Source organism: Microcaecilia unicolor, chromosome 5, assembly GCF_901765095.1.
Source record: "Microcaecilia unicolor chromosome 5, aMicUni1.1, whole genome shotgun sequence".
NCBI classification, from domain to species: domain Eukaryota; kingdom Metazoa; phylum Chordata; class Amphibia; order Gymnophiona; family Siphonopidae; genus Microcaecilia; species Microcaecilia unicolor.
Genome location: NC_044035.1, coordinates 144,989,225 through 145,013,330, shown reverse-complemented (window position 1 = coordinate 145,013,330; position 24,106 = coordinate 144,989,225). Strand labels below are relative to the sequence as shown.

General features: G+C 40.9%; 1 protein-coding gene across 5 annotated transcripts in view; it reads right to left on the bottom strand.

Moving 5' to 3' along the window:
- NDST2 (N-deacetylase and N-sulfotransferase 2) overlaps positions 1 to 24,106 on the bottom strand; it is a 619,227-nt gene that overhangs the window by 78,835 nt on the left and 516,286 nt on the right. For all 5 annotated transcript variants that reach the window (XM_030203391.1, XM_030203392.1, XM_030203393.1 and 2 more), the window contains 2 exons: positions 2,340 to 2,427; positions 500 to 654 (listed from right to left, as the gene is read on the bottom strand). In XM_030203391.1, coding sequence (XP_030059251.1) covers positions 500 to 654; positions 2,340 to 2,427 — 243 coding nt within the window. The remainder of the gene's footprint in view (positions 1 to 499; positions 655 to 2,339; positions 2,428 to 24,106) is intronic.

Genomic DNA, 24,106 nt, shown 5'->3' with positions numbered 1-24,106 from the left:
TTTGAAAAGTACACATGTGAAAAAAAAAGTACAAATCCGAGGGCATTTTATATCCATAGCATGTTTCAAAGTGAAACTACCTGTGCACTATTTCTTTGAAATGTGGCAAAAGTTCATTACTAAAAAGTGCATATGAACTTGTTCCAAAATAGGTAGTCTGAAAACTGTCTTCCACAAAAATTAGCTTTGAATCCCTCCTCCTTTTTTTTTTAATTGAATGCCCAACTACTTCAATTGGAAATTGACGGCTTCTTTCACAAAGTTGCACTAGTGATTCCCGCTTGACAAATGAGAGGAAGCCCATAGGAATTGAATGGGCTTCCTCTCATTTGCCGCACCGGGAATCGGTAGTACGGCTTTGTAAAAGAAGCCCTGAGTGAGGATAGCAGGGACCACAGCTATTTCCAATGTGTACTGAAAAATCAGTACAGGATCACACCTTACTATCATATGTTACAGCAGTATGTATTGTAGACTATGGTAGCCAGGTATGCCATACCAGGGCAAACTGCTTGTTAAGTTTCATCTGCTCCGCCAGGACAGTGACATTGTGAAAGAGGTGAGGTTGCATGTGACTCCACATGTGCGGGAACCACCAGAACTCCTTCCTGTGTTTCAGCAGCATGTCATCTCCTTCATCTTCCTCGTTGGTACCTGAAGTATAGTAAGGAGAAGGGCATATAGGTACAGAAATCAATGCAGGGCTTTCTCTGTTTTTTGGCAAATTGGGATGCAGTTATCTTACAAATTCATTTAGGGGCTCTTTTACTAAGCTACGGTAAGCACTAACACATGCTTACCGCAGATTAAAATGTACTACTGTGGGGCATGCTCAGGCGTCCCGCTATAGTTTTTACATGTTCGCATGCGGAGAGTGGCCATGGCTATGATAATCAATTAGCGTGTGGGCACTGTTACATGCCAACTGATTAACACATGAGCCCTTACCGCTTACAAATTAGATGTCATTAAGTGCTCATGTGTGGCCATTATTTCAGAAACAGGAAAATCAAACATTTACTGGCAGCGCTAAAAGTGGTCTTAGCACGCAGGAAGGACCCATGCTGGGGACAGAGGCAGCCACTTATTAGCGCTGCTTAGTAAAAGGGCCTGTTAATTTGTTTGCTTTTGACAATTTTACCAGAACAAAACCTTTTATGAAAGCAGTCACCCAACTGCCCTCCCCCTCCCCCCAATTTCCCAAAAGTCTTCTTTAGGTGTCAATGTCTAGCTGTGACATTTCTCAATGAATTAACGTGAGAATTATCCTATGAGGGTGCTGCAGATGAGAATAACATGAACTAGAAAACATACAAAACAAAGACAAACCATGACGTGGCTGTCAATGAGATTAACATGAACTAGAAAACAAAGCTGCAACCAAAATATCTGATACACAGTTTCCCAAGGAGAGGAAAAATATCTTCCATATGCTATAAGTGACCTAATGGAAAACTGTCAAACCTGCTTTCTCTGAAAATATTTTGGTCTATCTGCATAGTTAGAAACATGTGATAACTAGAGAGACGCCTAAACACTTGTTTTCAAGAGAGATTTTTTTTCTTTAGTTAAAACTTGGGAACTATTACAAGTACTCTAGCTAAAGATTCATATTTGCAGGTGATAAAGAGGTAACACTAAACATTAAACACAAAAACAACTACAGTATCATCTTAGCAACTGTTCCACCAAGATGGTACTATAGTTCAGCTTTAAGGCCAGTAACATATACAGCACAACATTTGGGAGTCAAAATGCAGCAGGAGAGGTGCTTCTGATAAATCTTAAATAATGGCACTACAGACTTAAGACTCATCCTGATAAGCCTGCACTTTGCAAAAGAGATGATGTATTAAAAACACCAGTCCCAGACATAGTTTAAGCAGAGACACCCAAACAAGGTCTGAACACAGGCACACATCAGGCTATAGGCACATCATAGGGGTTAGAAACAAAGAAAAGGGTGATGCTGTCATTGGGTTTCTTAAAAATATACTTTCCAGTGGAAAAGATAAGTTTGAAAGGTAGACAAATAAGGGGTGATAAAAGACAAAGATTCTAATCTCTCTACTAGACACCATCTCCTGATTAGAAAACTCAAGCATGGCTTAGAACATCTGTCAAAACATGTCAACCAGTTTGTCAGTAATAAACAGATATTTCACCTCTCCCATAAGGAGATGCAATGACATCCAGGGACCCTCAACCTATTGAACTCCAAGTGGTCTGACACCATGCACAGTTGTTCAGACTGCCCAGTCTCAGCAGTGGGGAGCAGATACACATACTATCTTTCAAGCTTACAGATCTTGTCATTTTCAGCTGCTCAGACTCCTTACCTGTATGGTAGAACTTCCCAGAGAAGCCCAAGTTGAAAGTAAAATTGGGAACTAAAACTCTCATCTTATTCTGGGTATTCAGCAATGCCTGTGAAGATAAAAGAGAAGCTAGGTGTGAAGCCTTTGAAAGTTTTTTTTATGTCATAAGTATGTTGCCATACTGGGATAGACCGAAGGTCCATCAAGTCCAGAATCCTGTTTCCAACAGTGGCCAATCCAGGTTACAAGTACCTGGCAAAATCTCAAAATAGTACAATACATTTTATCTGCTTATCCTAGAAATAAGCAGTGGGTTTTCCCCAAGTCCATCTTAATAATGGCTTATGAACTTTTCTTTTATGAAGTTCTCCAAACCTTTTTTAAACCCCTCTAAGCTAACTGCTTTTACCACATTCTCTGGCAACGAATTCCAGAAATGAATTACACGTCAAGTGAAGAAATATTTTCTCTGATTTGTTTTAAATTTACTACTTTGTAGCTTCACTGCGTGCCCCCTAGTCCTAGTATTTTTGGAAAGAGTAAACAAGCCATTCACGTCTACCTGTTCCACGCCACTCATTATTTTAGAGACCTCTATCATAACTCACTCTCAGCCGTCTTTTCTCCAAGCTGAAGAGCCCTAGCCGCTTTAGCCGTTCCTCATAGGCAACTTGTCCCAATCCCGTTATCATTTTCGAAACATTGCATAGTAGACAAACTACTCTCATTCACACCCTGTCTTCCATTACTACAATCTTCTTAGCCCCCCCCCCCCCCATCAGCTGCTTCCTCAGTTGGACTTACACTAAGCCTCATTTCTTGCAATGGAACTCCATTGTATAACTTAAAGGCCTCATGTGTTTTGCCTGTATTTGTCTGTTTTGATAGACAATCTCTGTTTTTGAAGCTTACAGTGTATTTTATGTGTCTGTAAATTGTGGTGCATACCTGGTAGCATTATACAAATAATAATTTAGTTAATGAGCCCCACCTTGTCAATTTCTCATGCTGTTTCTTAAAGCTTTTCAATTAGCCAAGTAGTTGAACTAAAATATAAGACAGGAGTGGGGTGGGCGGAGAAATGTAAGAAACCATGGGGGTAGTTTTCTAGTTGCCTACATTAGTGAAATGTATGTCTGTAGTTTTCACTGTTGGCTCTGCTCTACTTTCACTTCACGCAAATTCACATCTGCTTTTTGCTGTGCACAATTTTTCTGGGGTACATTCTGAATGTTCAAAAGCATGTCTCAAGTGCAAATCTCACCCTATGTGCCCTTGAGAACACCTGTTCAGACAGAGGCTGTGTGCTCATAACTTTATCAAAACAGGCCTCTTCTGCTGGTAAAGTATTGCTATACCAGTAGAAATAATTCCTCATGAGGCTACCTTTAAAAGAGGGTGTCTGTATCAAAGATACACAAAAGGCACCTTTTACTAAGGCTCAAAACAATTTTACAATATTAATGGGAAATTAAGTGGACCATCATATAAACAGCCAGGTCATAGCAGTTAATATCGATGTCTCATAAATTTATAATCATAAGTCCTGTGAATAGTCTCCTTTTTTTCATATCGATTTTTCATCAAAACTTTATACATAAAAAAATCTTTTAAAATGGAAAACAAAAAAAAATGTATTAAAAAATATTAGGATTAATTAACTTATGGTTCTTTTACTAAAGCTTAGCATGAGCTAAATTCTGTGTGTCGTATTTTATTCCTATGGGCCATGAGGGACTTAGCACTGGGTAAATGTCTTTTAGCACTCACTAAGCTTTAGGAAATGGGCCCCTTAGTGGATTTCACCATTTCATCGTTTCCTTCTTAAACCAACAACCAAATCATCTGACATACCCTCGGAAATGGCTTGCGCGGCAATAACCCAGCAGTAATTGGGCATCGCTGCACGCTGCCTGGTTACCACCGGGTTAGCAAGGGGGCCTTTATTGCCAACTCAGTGGGTGGCGGTAAGGGCTCCCTGTCGAATGGCCATGTGGTAAGAGTTCTCTTACCACATGGCCATGTGTGTCTGGGGGCTTTTTTACCCACTGTGGTAAAAAGGGCCCTGGCGAGTGGAAAAAATGGCCTCCATCGTTAGCGCAGGGCCCTTTTTCCCACAGCCTGGTAAAAGGACCCCTATGTACCTTAATAATATAAGAACTCAGAACTAGCCAAACAACATGTAAATTCTCAAGCATAAATTTATAACTGCTCTGAAGGTATAAATGCACGTGTACCCTCAGTACTTTATGAATGTGTGTATATTGCATATTCACTTCTATGCTGCCCAACATATGTGCCTGAGAGTTTTTGATATGAACACTTATACTCATGTATACAGCTCAGCAATTTTATAAAAGCCCTTTCCATGTGTAATAAGCTTTACATGCAGAAAAACATTCATAAACTTACCCTCTTTAGTGTGGACAATTTTCATACTGCTCATTGCTGCTGACACCTTTTAACCATTCATTTCGTACCAATTTTCAAAATAAAAGTGCATACAGAAAATTTCAAAAGAAAAAGTGCCATTTTTCCAGAGCGCCAGGGCTCTTTTTACCGCGGCGGGTAAAAAGACCCCAGGCACATATGGCCATTGAGGTGGTGATAAGGGCTTTCTTGCTAACCAGGCAGTAACCAGGCAGCATGCGGTGATGCCTGATTACCGCCACACAAGCCATTTCCGGGGGGTTTCTTTTTTTCCCCAGAAATGGTGTGCACTCGGGTCGGGGACTGCCGCCGCCGGCCGCGTTAGGCCAGCGGTAATCCCGGAAGTGTGGTAAGTCCGCATTAGGCTTACTGCCGCTCTGTAAAAGGTCCCCCACAGTGAGCTGATACATGAACATAGTTTTGGATGGAAAAACTTTTTTCCTCTATAATCTTAAAGCTCCCAGTGCATTATCTTTTTTTAAATAATTCTTTTGGCTATTAAGAGAAAGTGACTGGCTTCCTTTTTTTTCTTTCTCTTTATATTTATTTAAAATTTTTAACATAAATCACAAGCAATAAACTTGCTACAGCAAAGAAGTTGAAATACACTAAATATGCAGAAGAAAATATTATAACAGGATTAATAATAAAAATCTGGCTGCTCTGACTTTGGTGATGGGAAATTACGAGACTCTGCTAAAGGAAAGAATAGAGAAGTATCTAGAATCCATGGCAAAATGATTTTACTAGAACAAGACTGTCAAACAAATCTGAGCATTTCACTGACTGGGTGACCAGAGAATCAGACTGGAATGTGGGCTACATACAGTGTACCCCAATGTGGTGGACTGGATTAAAAACTAGGAGTGGTAGACTATAGAAGACAATGGTAAATGGATATCATTCTGAGGAAAGAAAAAAGAGTAGTAAACTTAAAGTGCCTCCAGGATCTGTGAGTAATATTGTGCAGTGGCAACCTTAAAAGGAAAAATGTTTCTTTTTGAAGATGACAACATTTGCAATAGAGTAGATCACCATGTGGAAGCAAACAAAATGAGATATGACCTAAGAAACTGGTGTGCACCAACTAGGAGAGACATTTTGGAATGATCACCTCAAAGTAACAAGAAGTGGTAGCTAAAGAGAGCAGGATGTTCAGGAGCACAGGGAGACACACACCTTGCAGAAAAAAAAAAGGAGATGGTAATACATTTACACATTGATTGTGAAATCGCACTCTGTATAGTGTCCAGTTCTGTTGGCCATATCGTCAAAAGGTTATAAACTGGCAAAAGGCAGCCCAGTCATAGTGGATCAAGGTCTACATTAAAATTAATATATGATGAGGATGTAAGGATACAGTGGTGGAAATAAGTATTTGATCCCTTGCTGATTTTGTAAGTTTGCCCACTGACAAAGACATGAGCAGCCCATAATTGAAGGGTAGGTTATTGGTAACAGTGAGAGATAGCACATCACAAATTAAATCCGGAAAATCACATTGTGGAAAGTATATGAATTTATTTGCATTCTGCAGAGGGAAATAAGTATTTGATCCCCCACATTAGTAGAGATCTGGCCCCTACAGACCAGGTAGATGCTCCAAATCAACTCGTTACCTGCATGACAGACAGCTGTCGGCAATGGTCACCTGTATGAAAGACACCTGTCCACAGACTCAGTGAATCAGTCAGACTCTAACCTCTACAAAATGGCCAGAGCAAGGAGCTGTCTAAGGATGTCAGGGACAAGATCATACACCTGCACAAGGCTGGAATGGGCCTACAAAACCATCAGTAAGACGCTGGGCGAGAAGGAGACAACTGTTGGTGCCATAGTAAGAAAATGGAAGAAGTACAAAATGACTGTCAATCGACAAAGATCTGGGGCTCCACGCAAAATCTCACCCTCGTGGGGTATCTTTGATCATGAGGAAGGTTAGAAATCAGCCTACAACTACAAGGGGGGAACTTGTCAATGATCTCAAGGCAGCTGGGACCACTGTCACCACGAAAACCATTGGTAACACATTACGACATAACGGATTGCAATCCTGCAGTGCCCGCAAGGTCCCCCTGCTCCGGAAGGCACAGGTGACGGCCCGTCTGAAGTTTGCCAGTGAACACTGGATGATGCCGAGAGTGATTGGGAGAAGGTGCTGTGGTCAGATGAGACAAAAATTGAGCTCTTTGGCATGACTCAACTCGCCGTGTTTGGAGGAAGAGAAATGCTGCCTATGACCCAAAGAACACCGTCCCCACTGTCAAGCATGGAGGTGGAAATGTTATGTTTTGGGGGTGTTTCTCTGCTAAGGGCACAGGACTACTTCACCGCATCAATGGGAGAATGGATGGGGCCATGTACCATACAATTCTGAGTGACAACCTCCTTCCCTCGCCAGGGCCTTAAAATGGGTCGTGGCTGGGTCTTCCAGCACGACAATGACCCAAAACATACAGCCAAGGCAACAAAGGAGTGGCTCAGGAAGAAGCACATTAGGGTCATGGAGTGGCCTAGCCAGTCACCAGACCTTAATCCATTGAAAACTTATGGAGGGAGCTGAAGCTGCGAGTTGCCAAGCGACAGCCCAGAACTCTTAATGATTTAGAGATGATCTGCAAAGAGGAGTGGACCAAAATTCCTCCTGACATATGTGCAAACCTCATCATCAACTACAGAAGACGTCTGACCGCTGTGCTTGCCAACAAGGGTTTTGCCACCAAGTATTAGGTCTTGTTTGCCAGAGGGATTAAATACTTATTTCCCTCTGCAGAATGCAAATAAATTCATATACTTTCCACAATGTGATTTCCGGATTTAATTTGTGATGTGCTATCTCTCACTGTTACCAATAACCTACCCTTCAATTATGGGCTGCTCATGTCTTTGTCAGTGGGCAAACTTACAAAATCAGCAAGGGATCAATACTTATTTCCACCACTGTATACTCTAAAGAAGAAGAGAGACAAGGAACATAACAGACCTTTAAGTATTCCAAAAGTATAAATCATGCACAAAAGACAACCACTTTCAGAAGAAAGCATATTTTTCAAACATGGATTCTGAAAATGGTCTTCTAGGGTCATAAACCAGTCTAGGTTTCAAGATTTCTATAGAGAATATGCCTAAGATCCTTTTGCATGAATTGCCTCCACTATTGCAAATATACCTCAAGCATACTCCATGCTAAACTCTTAATAATAGGCTTTGAAGACCAGACTTGGGAACTAGAGCAAGATGTTAAAGGAAGAGATTTGTGAGGAGGAGGGGGAGGGGGAGAAGCAGATGCAGGCACCACGAAAAAAAATATGTATTTTTAGAAAGAGTGATAGATACATGGCATGGCCTCATAGCTCAGCTAAAAACAGTAATGAGTTAAAGAGCTTAACAATTACTTCCTAAGTAATGTTTAAAGATGCATATTTTTGGACTTATTAAGGATTCTTCCTCAGTCACTGCCAATTTTTTGGAGGAGACTTGCTAGTACTGCTGTTTAAATAAGGATTTCAAATTTCATCTTTTCCATCCTGTAGTCCTAAGGCCAGGCACACCGGCACAAGGGGGCAGCACCATATCAAAATTTGATGCTTTAAACTTTACAGTAGAGGACAAATATATGACCGGGAAGTTGAAGACAACTCACCCGTAATAGCAGACATATACACCACATAAGCTTCAATAAAATCCATTCTGCTCTGGTACTTCTCCTTTCCTCATCACTAACTACATGATTGTGTGAAACTTCAAATCATATACTAACAACAAATGACAAAGCTTGATCTGCTAACAGGTATTCATAGAGTTCCATTAGAACTTATATTACTAGATATATTTTTCTGGGATGAATATAAGTGAAGATTGCTTTATATATATATATATATATATTATATATATATATATATATATATAATCTTTTAACTCATAGAAGAATCAGGAGTCCAATCCGTATTGATTATTCTTGGGTGGAACAGATGCCACTCTTGCTCTCTTCATTTCATTATGGGGTCCTTTAGTAAGCTGCAGCAAAAAGTGACCTGCAGTAGTGTGAGCGCGTGTTTTTGTCACATGCCAGGCCAGGTTTTACCATGCTTGGAAAAAAGGGCTTTTATTCAATGGCCAGGAAAAGGGCCTGCAGTAAAACTGAAAGCAGTGCATGCCTATTTATGGCCTGAGCCCTTAAGGCTACCCACTGATCTAGGGTAAGTGCTCAGTGCATGCCAACTGCTGATTAACGCTGGAACGCTGCACATTAATTTGTCCTGGCAGTATGGACGCAAGCCAAATTCAAAATTACTATAGGGGTGTGCTAGCCTGGCAGTAGTCTCGTTTTGGTGCGTGCTGCATATGTAAAAGGGCCCCTATATTTTTATATTTATAGGCCACCTTATCCACCAAAATGCAACTCAAAGTAACCTATAGCAAGTTAATAAACAATATAGAACTGCAAAATATAGCACATATGGCAGCACAGTTAAATAAAAATACAATACATGAACACAAACAAAAACACCTACCCCAAACCCTCACTCTCACCATTGGACATCTAAACATAATGCCTTCTAGGAATTCAAACGTATTAATCTTGCAATTTAACTCCAACTACTCTGAAGGGTGTTATTAGCAGTGCTGTAATAAATGTTAATGCATAAAAATAAAACAATGATGCCTTTTTATTAGTCGAATACATTTTTGACTAGATTTGGAATTTAAAATCTCCTTCCTCGGCTCAGGTAGTCCAACAGTACCACCTTATATTCTTTTTTTATTTTGCTTTACTGCTTTAAAGTGAAGTAACACAGTGACCACACTACGATATAGAACACATGTTAATTCGATTGAACTGCTGTTGTCCAGGTTTGATTGGTACCTACTGTTTACGGGGCTTTCAGAAATTACAAACAAAGCCCAGGTTTGAGATGGACTCTCTTCGCTCATCTGTTTTCTTTAAATATTAGTTTCCTAGCATTGTTTTTTTTTTCAGTGAACAACAGTTAATGGGACTATTAGAGAAATGTAGGATCCTTCTTACATGAAGACTGCACAGTTGCTGAGTAGCTAATTCATGCCACATCTGCCAGAATAACAAACGATACAGGAAACTGACCATTCTTTCCAGTACTCTTCCTCCCTCCAAACCAGGCCAATTGGCTAAACCTTTGGGAAAACAAACATTTAGCTGTTTCTGTGCATGGAATCCTTTTTTTAAAAGTTCAGATTTAGTTTCCTGCTCACTGGAAAGCACCATTCTCTTTTAACATTTGCTTGGTTGTAGAGAAAACTGCTGATGTCACAAAAGTTTAATTCTTTATATAGGAAAAAAACGGCAGGCACAGTAAATGGGAATGTCCACATGGAGCAGGTTAAGGCCAAACTTAACCAACTTGCAACTGATGTATTGCCTCAGTGACAACACACACTGAAAGTCTTGAAATACATTACATGGATCACAAAAAAAAGCAGCAGCACCAGAACAGACATCTGGGAATTTACATATTAAAAGCAAACTCAAACAAGAATATCAGTTCACATATTTCTTAAACAAGACGGTTTTAAGTTGTTTACGAAATGACTGAAAATGAGTGAGAACATGTACAGATAAAGGAAGAGTATTCCATATTGTGAAGCTTGATACGGGACTGAAGCCGAATGCTGTTTTTAATATTTAACTGACTTAACTGAGGGAAATAACAGAGATATTTGTCCTTGCAACTGCTGTCACCTCAACTCTGAGAAAAATCCTATCCAATACGAAGAAATATTTCCTTGCAAAGACTGATAAAACCATTGTACACAGCTTAAAACAACCTCGCTGTAACTGGAAGCCAATGTAATTTATAATAATGAGTGATAGATTCATCCAATCTTAAAGAAAAAAAAAAAATCACTCTTATGGCTAAATTCTGAATTGTTTGCAGCCTTTTCACTAGTGAATTAGTGCATCCCATATATACCACATTACAGTAATCTGTTTTTGACAGCAATAAGAATTGTACTATAAAACCTGAAAGGAAGAATCTGATGTTTTCTTCAAATTGATCTCAGCTTTCTTAATAACAAAAAGGAATGCTTTAAAATCTTATTAACTTGATCTATCATTGTCAGTTGGTTATCAACTTTGACTCCATAAGATCCAAGAGGAAAATTCAAATTTAAAATTGGGTCTTATTGATTTTCTTTACCCTCAATATATTTTGGAAAGCCAAGCCAAAAAAATTTATTCCTTTGCCCAACTCTCTATGACGTTAATGAATTTCTGTATTTCTCTCAGAATATCCATAAATGCTTTTGGAGCTGGTAAAAGAATGGTAAAATATCATCAGCATAAATATAGAAGAATATCCCTTGATCCATTGCATCACTGTACCAAATATTACAAAACTATCCAATAAAGTTATCAAGATGGTATCAACAAGATCAAAAGCAATTGATAAATCAAATTGAATTATCACTGAGTTTTGAACTGTACTCAACATTTGCCTCCCTTGGGTAATTAAAGCACCTAAGATGGTCTCTGTGCTATGACCCTTTCTGAACCCAGACTGTGAACAATGCAAAAGGTCAACCTTGGACAGATACTCCTCCTGCTGCATCGCCACCCAACCCTCCATGATCCTTATCAAGAATAGTATTGATGCAACCGGTCTGCAGTTCCATACATCCTATAAATTATCCTTAGGATTTTTAGGAATAGGTGTTAAAACTATATAATCACCTGATGCAGAAACCAAACCCTTGCTGAGGCAATAATTTAATCAATCTGATAGAAGAACATAGAATGCCAAAGATGCGCTTCTCATTAAACTAAATGGACAAATATCAAGGCAGCAAAACGATTTGGCATAATGTTTCAATACATTTTTTATCTGTATTACAATCAATATTACCAAACCTGAATCAATTTCTATCAACAGCAATCTTCAAATCATTTGCCAATTCAGGATATCTACAACTGTAACCTGTGTTCTTAGTAATAATACCTTTTCCCTAAAAAAGGCAGCTAATATATTGGAGGATGGATAGGAAATACTTTCAGGTCTAGTTAAATTATCTACATCAAACAATTTACTAACTATATTAAAAATGTTAGTATCCAATTGTTCTTTTCCTATCAACCTTGAATAATATTCTTTTCTTTTGAATTAACTATGTTTATATTTATGAATTGCTTGCCTGCATATTTTTTATTCTCTTCGTAGATTTTTCCTCCAAAGCTGTTCCAACTTCTGCTTCAGTAGCTTCAATTCCTCATCAAACCATTCCTTGATTCCCTTTCTCTAACTCTCCTACATGCCGAAGGTGCAATTTCATCCAATACTAACTCACTTTTATCATTCTATTCTGAAAAAAGATTATCTTCCTTCAAGCCCTCTGATAAAATCAATTCATCCATTCTATTCCAAAACGAACTGATCAATCCTACCTCTGGTAGCATCAAAATTCTTTTCAACTATTCAGTATTTTTGTTAATGTAGTATCAAGGAGTAATAGCCAAATACTTTAATTGCTCCAAACTCTTGGAACCAGTCTATTAATATATAGGTGCAAACTTGCTTCAGATTTTGGAATTAACATGCTAAGAGAAGCCATAACATTCCATTTAATTCATGTTTCCTCTTATTTCCCCTTTTTAAAACAAATCCTGAGCAGATTGATATACGTTTTATGTCAAGTGTTGTCCTTATGCAGGGTGGTGATTTTCTTTAGTAGCCTTTAAGGGCCACAGGGAAGCAAAGCAAAGTCAATGCACAGCACAGGCCAAGGGAACAGAAAGTAGTATCCGTGGCCACCCATATGCCAAGGAAGAAAGAAGTGGCAGCTATGGCCCGTATGGGCTGAACACAGAGGGGAAGGATCAGCAGGTCACATGAGCTGGGAGGCACGCAAAGGTGGAAGGGAAGAAAATGAGAGAGATGTAACTATGAATCAAGCCTGTGCAGCTGAAGTGCGAGAAGGGCTGGAGAGAAGTTTGGTGTTCTCCTACTGGCTGTCCCCAACCTGGAAACATTTTTTGAAAATCATCCTTGCTCATATATTCTGCTGCTGAAGGTTGAAAAACAGTGTCATACTTGTAAAGTATTGCATGTAACAGTGATTACAACCATAATAGGAGTTAATACAACAGCACTGGGCTTTCAGGAAGGCTGGGGTGACCTACATCAAAGGGCCAAGGTTAAAACCATGCAGAGGTGGCTGGTTCAGATTCCACTGCTGCTCCTTGTGATCTTGGGCAAGTCATTTAACCTTCGTTGCTCAGGTAGAAAATTAGATTGTGAGCCCTCCAGGGACAGAGAAATACCCTGAATACTTGAATGTAACTCACCTTGAGCTATTATTATATTTGCTACATTTGTATCCCACATTTTCCTACCTTTTTGCAGGCTCATGTGGCTTACATTTTAACGTTAACGGCGTTAGCCAATTCTGGTCTGAATAAATACATGGAATGAATGAATACAAAGTGATATTGTGGTAGAATGAGGTACATGTATGGTAGGTAATTGGGGGGAACTTAGAGAGGGAGAGGAGAGGAAGAGTCAGGTAATGTCTGTTACGGTCTTTGGTTATATTGTGTCACAAATGTTCAGGTATTTTATGTTGGGTCAGTGGGGTATGCTCTTCTGAACAGGTCTGTCTTTAGTGCTTTCTGGAAATTTAGGTGGTCGAGAATAGTTTTTACTGCTTTTGGCAGTGCATTCCATAGTTGTGTGCTTAAGTAGGAAAAGCTGGATGCATAGGTGGATTTGTATTGAGTACGTTTGCTGCTTGGGTAGTAGAGGTTTAAGGTATGATCATGCAGATTTTGTGGTGTTTCTGGGTTGGTAGGTCGATGAGTTCTGTCATGTATCCGGTGCCTCGCCATAAATAATTCTATGAACAGTCGTGCAGATTTGAAAGTGATCCGTTCTTTTGATTGGTAGCCAATGCAGTTTTTCTCGAAGTGGTTTGGCGCTGTCAAAACGCGTTTTTTTTCAAATATAACCCTGGCTGCTATGTTTTGGGCGGTCTGAAGTTTCTTTATGATTTGATCCTTGCATCCAGCATAGATTCCATTACAGTAGTCTGCGTGGCATAGTACCATTGACTGTACCAGGTTACAAAATATTTCCCTTGGGAAGAATGGTTTCAGGCATTTGAGTTTCCACTTTGAGAAAAACATTTTCTTTATGGTGGATTTCGCTTGGGTCTCTAGTGATAGGCTACGGTTGATTGTTACTCCGAGAATGTTCAGGCTGTCTGAGATAGGAAGGGTGTATCCTGGAGTGTTAACGTTTGTGGGTTTGTATGTATTGTATTGGGATGAGATGATGAGACAGTGCATTTTTTCTGTATTGAATTTTAATTGGAATGCATTTGCCCATGAGTTCATGATGTTTAGGCTGAGCTTGATTTCGTTGGTAATTTCTACCATATCATGTTTGTAGGGGATGTATAATGTAACGTCATCAGCGTAGATAAATGGGTTGAGGCCTTGGGTGGACAAGGTCTTGGCTAGTGGAGTCATCATGAGGTTGAAAAGGATCGGTGATAGTGGTGATCCTTGCGGTACTCCACAGCCTGGTTTCCATGGTGACAATATGTTTGTTTTTTATTTCACTTGATATGTTCTTGTGGTTAGAAAACTCTTGATCCAATTGAGAGTGCCACCACTGATTCTGAAGTATTCTATTGAAAAAATGTGAGCAAAATCCAAATAAATAAATAAAGCCCACACTTCAATGAGCATGGGAAGGTCACATCTTTATTTTTTTCTTTTTCACAAGTTCACACCATCACTACATTTGGATCAATGTCTAACTGAGCAGACTGGATGGACCACTGTGGTCTCTGCTGTCATTTACTGTTAGTATTAGGATTGGAATTCTCATGTCTAGTTGCTATAGGGACATACGTTTTATTCTGATTGACAGAAAAAGGAAGGAATGGTAGAATAAGAAGATTAACATTCTTGTGCACCAATGGAGATTTAGAGCATGTCATCAAGTGTTACCATGACAATATTTTCACTTCCTGACAAGCTCCAGACAACCATGCACAATGACAGGGCTTAAAATTCTATGGCTTACAAAGCACCCCTCCCCCCTCCCGAAAGAGGATGGTGATTATCCAGTTGTAAAAGATGCTTTTTGTTGTTGGGAAATTAGAGAGGAATGACAGCCCAGAAACATTTACCACAATTGTATGCAACCTTCATTACGCATTACTTTGTATCCACAGTAGAGTTTGCGTTTAACTATTTGCCCCATTTTATTCTTTGGTCTTATCCTATTTTTGTCCCTAAGCACCAGATACAGCCTCGGAATCTCGTGAACTATTAATTATTGAAGCACTGGTGATGGGATCCCACTTCACAGAAACTCTATTTTTTTCTGACAAAAAATTATTCAGAGAGAATTAATTCAGAAGTTGGCCAGTTTATCCCCAAGCATAAATGAACATTAGAAACTCTCTCTCATTCAGCACAGGGAACCAGCAAGGGATAACAAAATAGATTTCTCCAAGAAATGAAAGGAGAAGCTTTCCATATATTAGAAATGTGACGTTAGCATGAGAATAGCAGGCAATAACTGGGTATAAAGAGAATAATTATAATAGAATTTAAGATATGTAGAAGCCCTGAAACAGACATTCACCAGGGCATCAAGTGACAAATGAGACAAAAATCGTTGCATGCCATCCTGTCCCAGCAGCTCCCTGCTGAGAAAGATTGCACATACTCCTCTGCATAAGCAGCAGCCAGTCTTCCCCAGTTGACAGCTGATTAATCTAATGGGGCTGTGAAAGCCTCCTGTGGATCTGTCTCCTGCTCTCTGTCAGCCTTCAGCTCCCCATGCTGATCAAACAGTGCTACTGAAATGACATGAAAGGAGTAAATGTTTCTCAGGATGGGGAAACTGCTTTGCTTCAGAATCTGAAACATAACTTAAATCATAACCCCAGAAATTAAAATAAAATGGAATTTCACAAATTTACATAGTTGGCATCCAATCATTGTACATGAAACTTTTGTCATCACATGGTCGTATCTAATTTCTTTTTATGCAAGGGATTTATACTATCTTTTATATGCATAATGTTTCATATTTTTACATATAAGAATATAAGAGTAGCCATACTGGTTGAGACCAATGGTCCATCTAGCCCAGTATCCTGTTTCTAACAGTGGCTAATCCAGGTCACAAGTACCTGGCAGAAACCCAAACAGTGATAAACAGAACAAGGGGAAATCAGAAATCAAACATGGTGGGGCTGGGGTTGGAACTGGAACTTGGGGGCAGGTGGAGGATGGGGTGAGTCACTGGACATGGATGGGAGGGTAGGGCAGAGGAGAATCGATGGACACGGATGGGAGGGCAAGGGAGAGAGGAGAATCGCTGGACATGGATGGGAGGGAAGGATGGGGCAAAGGAAAATTGCTGGACATGGATAGGAGGGGAGGGCAGGGGACAGAGGAGAGTTGCTGGACATGGATGGACGGTGGGGAGGGCAGGAGAAATGCTGGACATGGATGGAGGAGAGGGAAGACAGGAAGGCGATGCACATGGATGGAGGGGAGAGGAGAGAGTTGAAATGCTGGACATGGATGGAGAGGAGGAAAGAGAGAGGAAGTGAGATGAACATGGATGGAGGGAGGAGAGCAGAAATGCTGGACATGGATAGAGGGGAGAGAAGACAGATGAGGAGATGCACACAGATTTAGGGGAGAAGAGAAATTCTGGACACGGATGGAGGGGAGAAAGTTGAAATGCTGGACATGGAATGGAGTGGAGGGAAGAAAGTGTACAGCGCTGCGTATGTCTAGTAGCACTATAGAAATGATAAGTAGTAGTAGCAGTAGTAAGTGAGATGAACATGGATGGATGGGAGGGAGGACAGAAGAGAAATGCTGGACATAGATGGAGGGGGAGAGGAAAAATGTTGGACATGGATGGATGAGAGGGAAGAGAGAGGAAGAAGATGCATATGGATGGAGGGGAGGGAAGAATAGGAAGGAGATGCATACTGATGAAGATGAGGGAAAGGGAAAAGAGGAGAAAAACTGCACATGGATGGAGAAAATAGGCAAAAGCTGGATCCACTCTATATCTCCTCCAGTTAAGTCTGCGGAGGACCCAGCTTTTACTTATGGATGTAGGGCAAGAAATGAAGAAGAAGAAAGGAGGAAAGTAAAGAAATAAATGGAAAGGAAGCCCTGGAAACGGAGTTAAGGGAACAGATAGAGAGCAGCAGAATCACAGACTGGGACCAACATGATCAGAAAAACAAAGTCACCAGACGACAAAGGTAGAAAAATCATTTTTATTTTAGTGTTTGGAATATGTCCAATTTGAGAATTTACATCTGCTGTCTTACTTTGCACTGGAGCTGTAACAGCTTCCAGAAATTATTTATAATGAAAAAAAATCACAAGTGATTTTTTTCTCCTATTTTGGTATAGTATTTTCAATGATACTGTTTATATGTGCCATGGCTGGTATAAGAGGTGTGGCTACTGTGGGTGTGGCTATCATAGGGGCAGAGCCATATATGGTGACCCCGCCCATAATGATTACCAATACCTTTTTTCCTACAAACAAAAGCACTGGAGACATCTAAATACCTCAGTGGCACAGGATGAAGTTAAGAGGACATAGGCTTAGGAAGAATCTAAGAAAATACTATTTCATGGAAAGGGTGGTGGATGCGTTGAATGGCCTTCCAGTGGAGACGAGGACTGTGTTGGAATTTACAAAAACATGGGACAGGCACGTGGGATCCCTTAGGAAAATGAGGAGCTAGTGGGCAGACTGGATGGGCCATTTGGTCCTTATTTGCCATCATGGTTCTATGTTTCCAAACTATTCGTTGAGTGAAAAAATATTGCCTCCCATTTGTTTTAAAAGTATTTCCATGTAACTTCCTTGAGTGTCCCATAGTCTTTTTACTTTTGGAACGAGTAAAAAAATCGATTTACTTCAACTTGTTCTACACCACTCAGGAAATACAACCATCTCATATGAAAATTTACATTAAAAACAATTCACATCGTATGAAAAAATAAAGGACTAAAATCAGATATCACATTCTCTTACAGCATTCACAATATAATCCTCATTAGTAATGGTTGTCTAAAAGCAGTGCTTTTTTTGTGCCAGTACACACCGGTACAGTGTACCGGCACCTTTTTTTCTTAGGCTCACTTACTCGCCCTTAGCTCCCCAGCCCTGCTTTCCGTTCCTGCCACCCGCGACGCGTTTAAATCTTTTATTTATTTTTTTTAACGTGAAGTTGCAGCGCCGCCATTAGTGAGAGGACCAGGCTCGCCTCCTCCTGTCTTCCCTTCGTTCCCTCTGTGTGCTGCCCTCGCGGAACCAGGAAACTACGTCACAGGAAGGCGGGACACTAAAGAGGCATATTTTCAAAGCACTTAGCCTTCCAAAGTTCCATAGGTTTCTATGGAACTTTGGAAGGTTAAGTGCTTTGAAAATATGCCTCTAAGAAGGAATAAAGGGAAGGCAGGAGGAGGTGAGCCTGGTGCTCTCACTAACACCGGCGATGCGACTTCACGTAAAGAAAAAAAGAAAAAAAGATTTAAACGCGTCGCGAGGGGGGGGGGTTGGAACAGAAAGCAGGGCTATCGGGAAGCTAAGGGCGGGCAGGTGGGGCTGGGGCGCTGGAACTCGATGGGGGCTTAAAAGGGGGGGCATGTGGAGGCCTGGGGCGAGTTACTGGACATGGAGGGGAGGATAGGGGGCAAAGGAGAACCGCTGGATATGGAGGGGATGAGAGAAAGGAGAAATCACTGGACATAGATGGGAGGGGAGGGCAGAGGAGAATCGCTGGACAGGGAGGGGAGGGCAGTGGAGAATCGCTGAAATGGAGGGCAGGGGAGAGAGGAGAATCGCTGGACATGGATGAGAGGGGAGGGCAGGGGAGAGAAGAGAGGAGAAATCGCTGGACATATATGAGAGGGGAGGGCAGAGGCGAATCGCTGGACATAGAGGGCAGGAGAGAGAGGAGAATCACTGGACACAGATGGGAGGGCAGAGGAGAATCTGGACATGGATGGGAAGAGAGGGCAGGGGAGAGAGCAGAGTTTCAGGACATGGATGGATGGAGGGAAGGGCAGGAGAAATGCTGGATATGGATGGAGTGGAGGGAAGACAGGAAGGAGATGCACACGGAGGGAGGGGAGAGAGGAGAAATGCTGGACATGGATGGAGTGGAGGGCAGGGAAGAGAGGAGAAATGTTGGAGGGAAGGAAAGAGATGCACATGGTTGGAGGGGAAGGGAGAGAGGAGAAATACTGGACATGGATGGAGGGAAGAGAAGACAGAGGACGTAGATGCACATGGATAGCGTGGAGGGGGAGAGGAGAAATGCTGGACATGGATGGAGGGGCGGGAATACAGACGAGGAGATGCACATGGATTTGGTGGAGAGATGAGAAATTTTGGACATGGATGGAGGGGAGGGAAGAAAGAAGAAGAAGTGAGATGAACATGGATGGAGGGAAGGAGAGAGGAGAAATGCTGGGCATGGATAGAGGGGGAGAAGAAAAATGCTGGACGTGATGGAGAGAGGAAGGAGAACATACTGACAAGGTGAGGGAAAGTGAAAAGAGGAGAAAATCTGCACATGGATGATAGGCAAAAGCTGGATCCACTCTATACCTCCTCCAGTCAAGTCCGCAGAGGACCCAGCTTTTACCTACAGATGTAGGGCAAGAAATGAAGGAGGAAAGTAAAGAAATAAATGGAAAGGAAGCCCTGGAAACAAAGTTAAGGGATCAGATAAAGAGCCTCGAATCAGAGACTGGGACCAACCTGTTCAGAAAAAACAGCCACCAGCCAACAAAGGTAGAAAAATAATCATTTTATTTTCATTTTAGTGTTTGGAAGATATCCAATTTGAGAATTTACATCTGCTGTCTTATTTTGCTCTGGGTATACTAGAGCTGTAACAGCTTATATAAATTATTTATAATGAAAAAAAAAAATCACAAGTTATTTTTTGCTCCTATACTGGTATAGTATTTTTAATGATACTGCTACTGTGGGTGTGGCTACCATAGGGGGCAGAGCCATAGATGGTGACCCCACCCATAATGAGTATCGGTAACCTTTTTCCTACAAAAAAGCACCTGTCTAAAAGCAACAAAAAACAGTTGAGCAACTTCTTCATTACCTCTTCCCTGGGCTCCCTGATCTCATCTCATGGTTTCCAGTATCATCTCTATGCTGATGACACCCAACTGTATCTCTCCACACCAGACATCACCGCTGAGACCCCAGGCAAAGGTATCGGCCTGCTTATCCGACATTGCTGCCTGGCTTGTCCAACCGCCACCTGAAACTGAACATGTCCAAGGACCGAGCTATCGTCTTTCCACCAAAACCCACTTCTCCTCTTCCTCCACTTTCTATCCTCAGTTGATAACACCCTCATCCTCTCCGTCTCATCTGCCCGCACCCATCGGGAGTCATCTTTGACTCCTTTCTCTCCTTCTCTGCGCATATCCAGCAGATAGCCAAGACCTGTCGCTTCGTCCTCTTTAACATCAGCAAAATTCGCCCTTTCCTCTCTGAACACACCACCCGAACTCTTGTCCACGCTCTCATTACCTCTCGCCTGGACTACTGCAACTTACTCCTCACCGGCCTCCCACTTAGCCATCTATCCCCCCTTCAATCTGTTCAGAACTCTGCTGCACGTCTCATATTCCGCCAGAACCGATATATCACCCCTCTCCTCAGATCACTTCACTGGCTTCCAATCAGATACCGCATTCAATTCAAGCTTCTCCTTCTTACCTACAAATGCACCCAGTCTGCTGCCCCTCACTATCTTTCTACCCTCATCTCCCCTTACGTTCCCGCCCGTAACCTCCGTTCACAGGATAAATCCCTCCTCTCAGTACCCTTCTCCAACTCCAGGCTCCGCTCATTCTGCCTCGCCTCACCCTATGCTTGGAACAACCTTCCTGAGCCCTTACGCCAAGCCCCCTCCCTGCCCGTCTTCAAGTCTTTGCTTAAAGCCCACCTCTTCAATGCTGTGTTCGGCACCTAACCCTTACCATTCAGTGAATCCAGACTGCCCCAATTTGACTGCCCCTATCGGACCGACCGTTCACTTGTCTATTAGATTGTAAGCTCTTTGAGCAGGGACTGTCTCTCTTTGTTAAATTGTACAGCGCTGCGTAACCCTAGTAGCGCTCTAGAAATGTTAAGTAGTAGTAGTAGACCGACACCTTCATATTCTATTACAGATTTCAATCAAATGAAAATGTTTCGTTTTGAAAGTTTAAAATATTTGTTCTGCACTTCCACGTTTGAAGGTGGAATCAAACTCTTGAAGTCTGATATCTTCTTCATGGCTATTCTGTCTAGTGGTTCCTGCAGTTTAGAATAGAATTTCTCCGATTGATTGTAGTTAACTTTACTAAACAGACACAATCTGGCCTCTTCTGAAACCCCTCTTCTCAAATGCTCAGGCAGAAATATGGGACCTCTCTTCAAAAGTATCATCACTGGACACTCCTGAACTATAAACTCTTCAGAGAACATGAATGTATTGCATTTTGATTATTCTATTCAGCCTGCTTTGTACTACTTTTCAGGTGTGTAGTAACACAATAGCCTAGCAAATGATGGCCTGTATAGTCCATCCATTCTGCTCAACAAGATGGCCAGAGTTCTATCTGCTCCTCTGTGCAGGTTATGTTTCTTCATGATTAAAACACTGGTATCACAAACAGGTCAGTCACATCCCAACTACACAAAGGCAGTTATATACGATGCAATCTTGGAACACAATACCACAACACCATGCTAACAGTCTGAAGTTTTTTTTTTTAATTATTATGCATAATCATTTCATTAATACAACAATCTAACAATACTACTCAACATTTTACTTGCTAATTTCAACTGAAAAATGTTTTCCCACCTCCACTGAGAAACACAGCACAGACAATCATAACATATGATATGAATGTGATATAAAATATGCATGCTTGATCCTGATCTATCTTTGCCATTTTCAGGACACAGACCATAGAAGTCTGCCGAGCACTGGCCTTCTCAACTGCTGAATTTGCACTTAAAGTATCACTCTTGTCCATCATTAAACATCAACAGCCATGTGGCCATTTAAGTTTTGTTTTGATTCATCCTCTTTCCATTTAGGGATCCTCTATGTTTATCCCAAACATTTATTTCTTTCACTGTTTTTGTCTTCATCACCTTCACTAGGAGGGTATTCCATCCATTCCTGATGCTACTCTTAAGTCTACCACCCCACAACTTCAATTCATGTCCTCCTATTCTACCACTTTCCCATCTCTAAAAAAGATTTGTTTGTATATAAATACCTTTCAAGTATTTAAACGTCTGTATCATATCTCCCCTATCTCTCTTTTCCACTGAAAACCTAATGCCAGCTCGGAGCACGCATTGGGGTGTTTGGAGAGAGGATTTTCCATGATTTTTTCTTTAAAAGCTGCTGGTTTTTATTTAATTTGAAAGCAGAAGGAAGCCTATGCAAGCCTCTAAGCACTAGTAGTGAGAGACGAATATATGTGGATCAGAGCAAACCAGAAAGTGAAGGCACTGATCAAGTACTGTTCCAGATAGCGCTCAGTTCTGAGCTTCAGCCCACAAGTTGGGCCTCATCAACAACTTGTACAGGGTCATTAACACCTCATTTCTTCTGCTGATTATGTCTCTGTTTACACAGCCTAGATTCCTTCTGGTTATGGTCACCATCATGCCAAATTATTTTCCTACCTTGAGATCTTCAAGACATTATCAATCCAAGGTCCCCCTACCAGTTCGTGCATATCAGCCTCTTATCCCCTTTGGGGATTTCTATTCCTCAAGTGAATTATTATTCTGCACTTCTTTGCCTTAAATTTAACCTGACAAACATGAGATTTGTCTAATTTTTGTACATCACTTCTTATGTTGTCTGCTCCCTCTGGGATGTCCACTTGGTTGCAAATCTTCATGTCATCTGGAAAAAGGCAAACCTAATGCACTAAATAGAATCAGCCCCAGTTTCAATCCTTGAGACACTCCACTACTCACCTTTTTTCATCTGAATGAATGCCATTTACCACTACCCTCTGTTGCCTGTCAGCCCACCAGTTTCTAATTCAGTTCACAACTTTGGATCCTAACTTCAGCCAGATCAGTTTATTCATGAGCCTCCTATGAGGAACCGAGTCAGAGACTTTGATGGAATCCAAGTAGACTACATCTAACCCATGTCTTTGATTCAGTTTTCTGGTCACCCAGTCAAAGAAAGATATCAGATTTGTTTGGCATGATTTTCCTCTGATGAAACCAAGTTGTCGCAGATCTTGTAACCCATTTGATTCAAGGAAGTTCATTATCCTTTCCTTCAGTAGTGTCTCTATTACTCTTCCACCTATCAAAGTGAAAGCCTTTAGTCTCCCAATTCTCCTCATCATTCTCCACATAGTGGTTCTTAGCATCTTTCAGTATCACAATTCCATTTCCAGTCTTTCTCCTTTCTCCAGTATACCTGAAAAAGTCGTCACCTCTCTTTATACCTCTAGCTATTTTTTCTTCTGCCCGTGTTTTTGCCAGCTGTTATTTCTCTCTTTGCTTCTTTGAGTTTATCTGGCATTCTTTTCTGCATTTTTCTGTACTTCATGAACACCATCTCTTTTGCCTTTATTTTTTACCAATTTGGAGAACCATATTGGTTTCCTTTTCCTCTTCCTCAGGAGGCACCTGGAGAAAGAGCTGATGGGGTGGAGGGACCTAAGAGAAGCGAAAAGACAATGGTCCAAACTGAAAAGAGCTATAAAAATGGCTAAAGATCTTTATGTAATTAAAGTAAATAAAAGCAAGAGCAAAAGAAAACTGATATGGTTTTTCAAACATGTGACTGAAAAAATAAGGGTAAAAGAAGTGACATTCATGAAATGCAGAAGGGGGGAGGAGGGCACATTTCATTCTAGCTACAATGGAGAAAAAGAAGCAAGTTCCTAAAATTTCCAGGTTAGTCACCTGGCAAAAAATCACCACCCTGTCAAAACAGATATTAAACTATGTTAAAATTACTACCTTCTTTTAATAATGGCATACTGGAAGCAGATGGGAACCCCCATGGTCAGTAGGTGGCTTCCACAATTATGGGAGATCAGAAACATGGAAGGCTCAACAGCATGAAGGAGAAAGCAGTTGGGGAAATATAACATGATATGAGAGTCCTTTATTAAATAGATATATGACACGAAGTATTGGCTGTGTGTGCAAAATTGAGAGATTCTGCTGATAGCATTTGGGGGATATATGAATATTGTCATTCATGTTAACTTTGTGTGCTTAATCTATGAATCTTCAATTTAC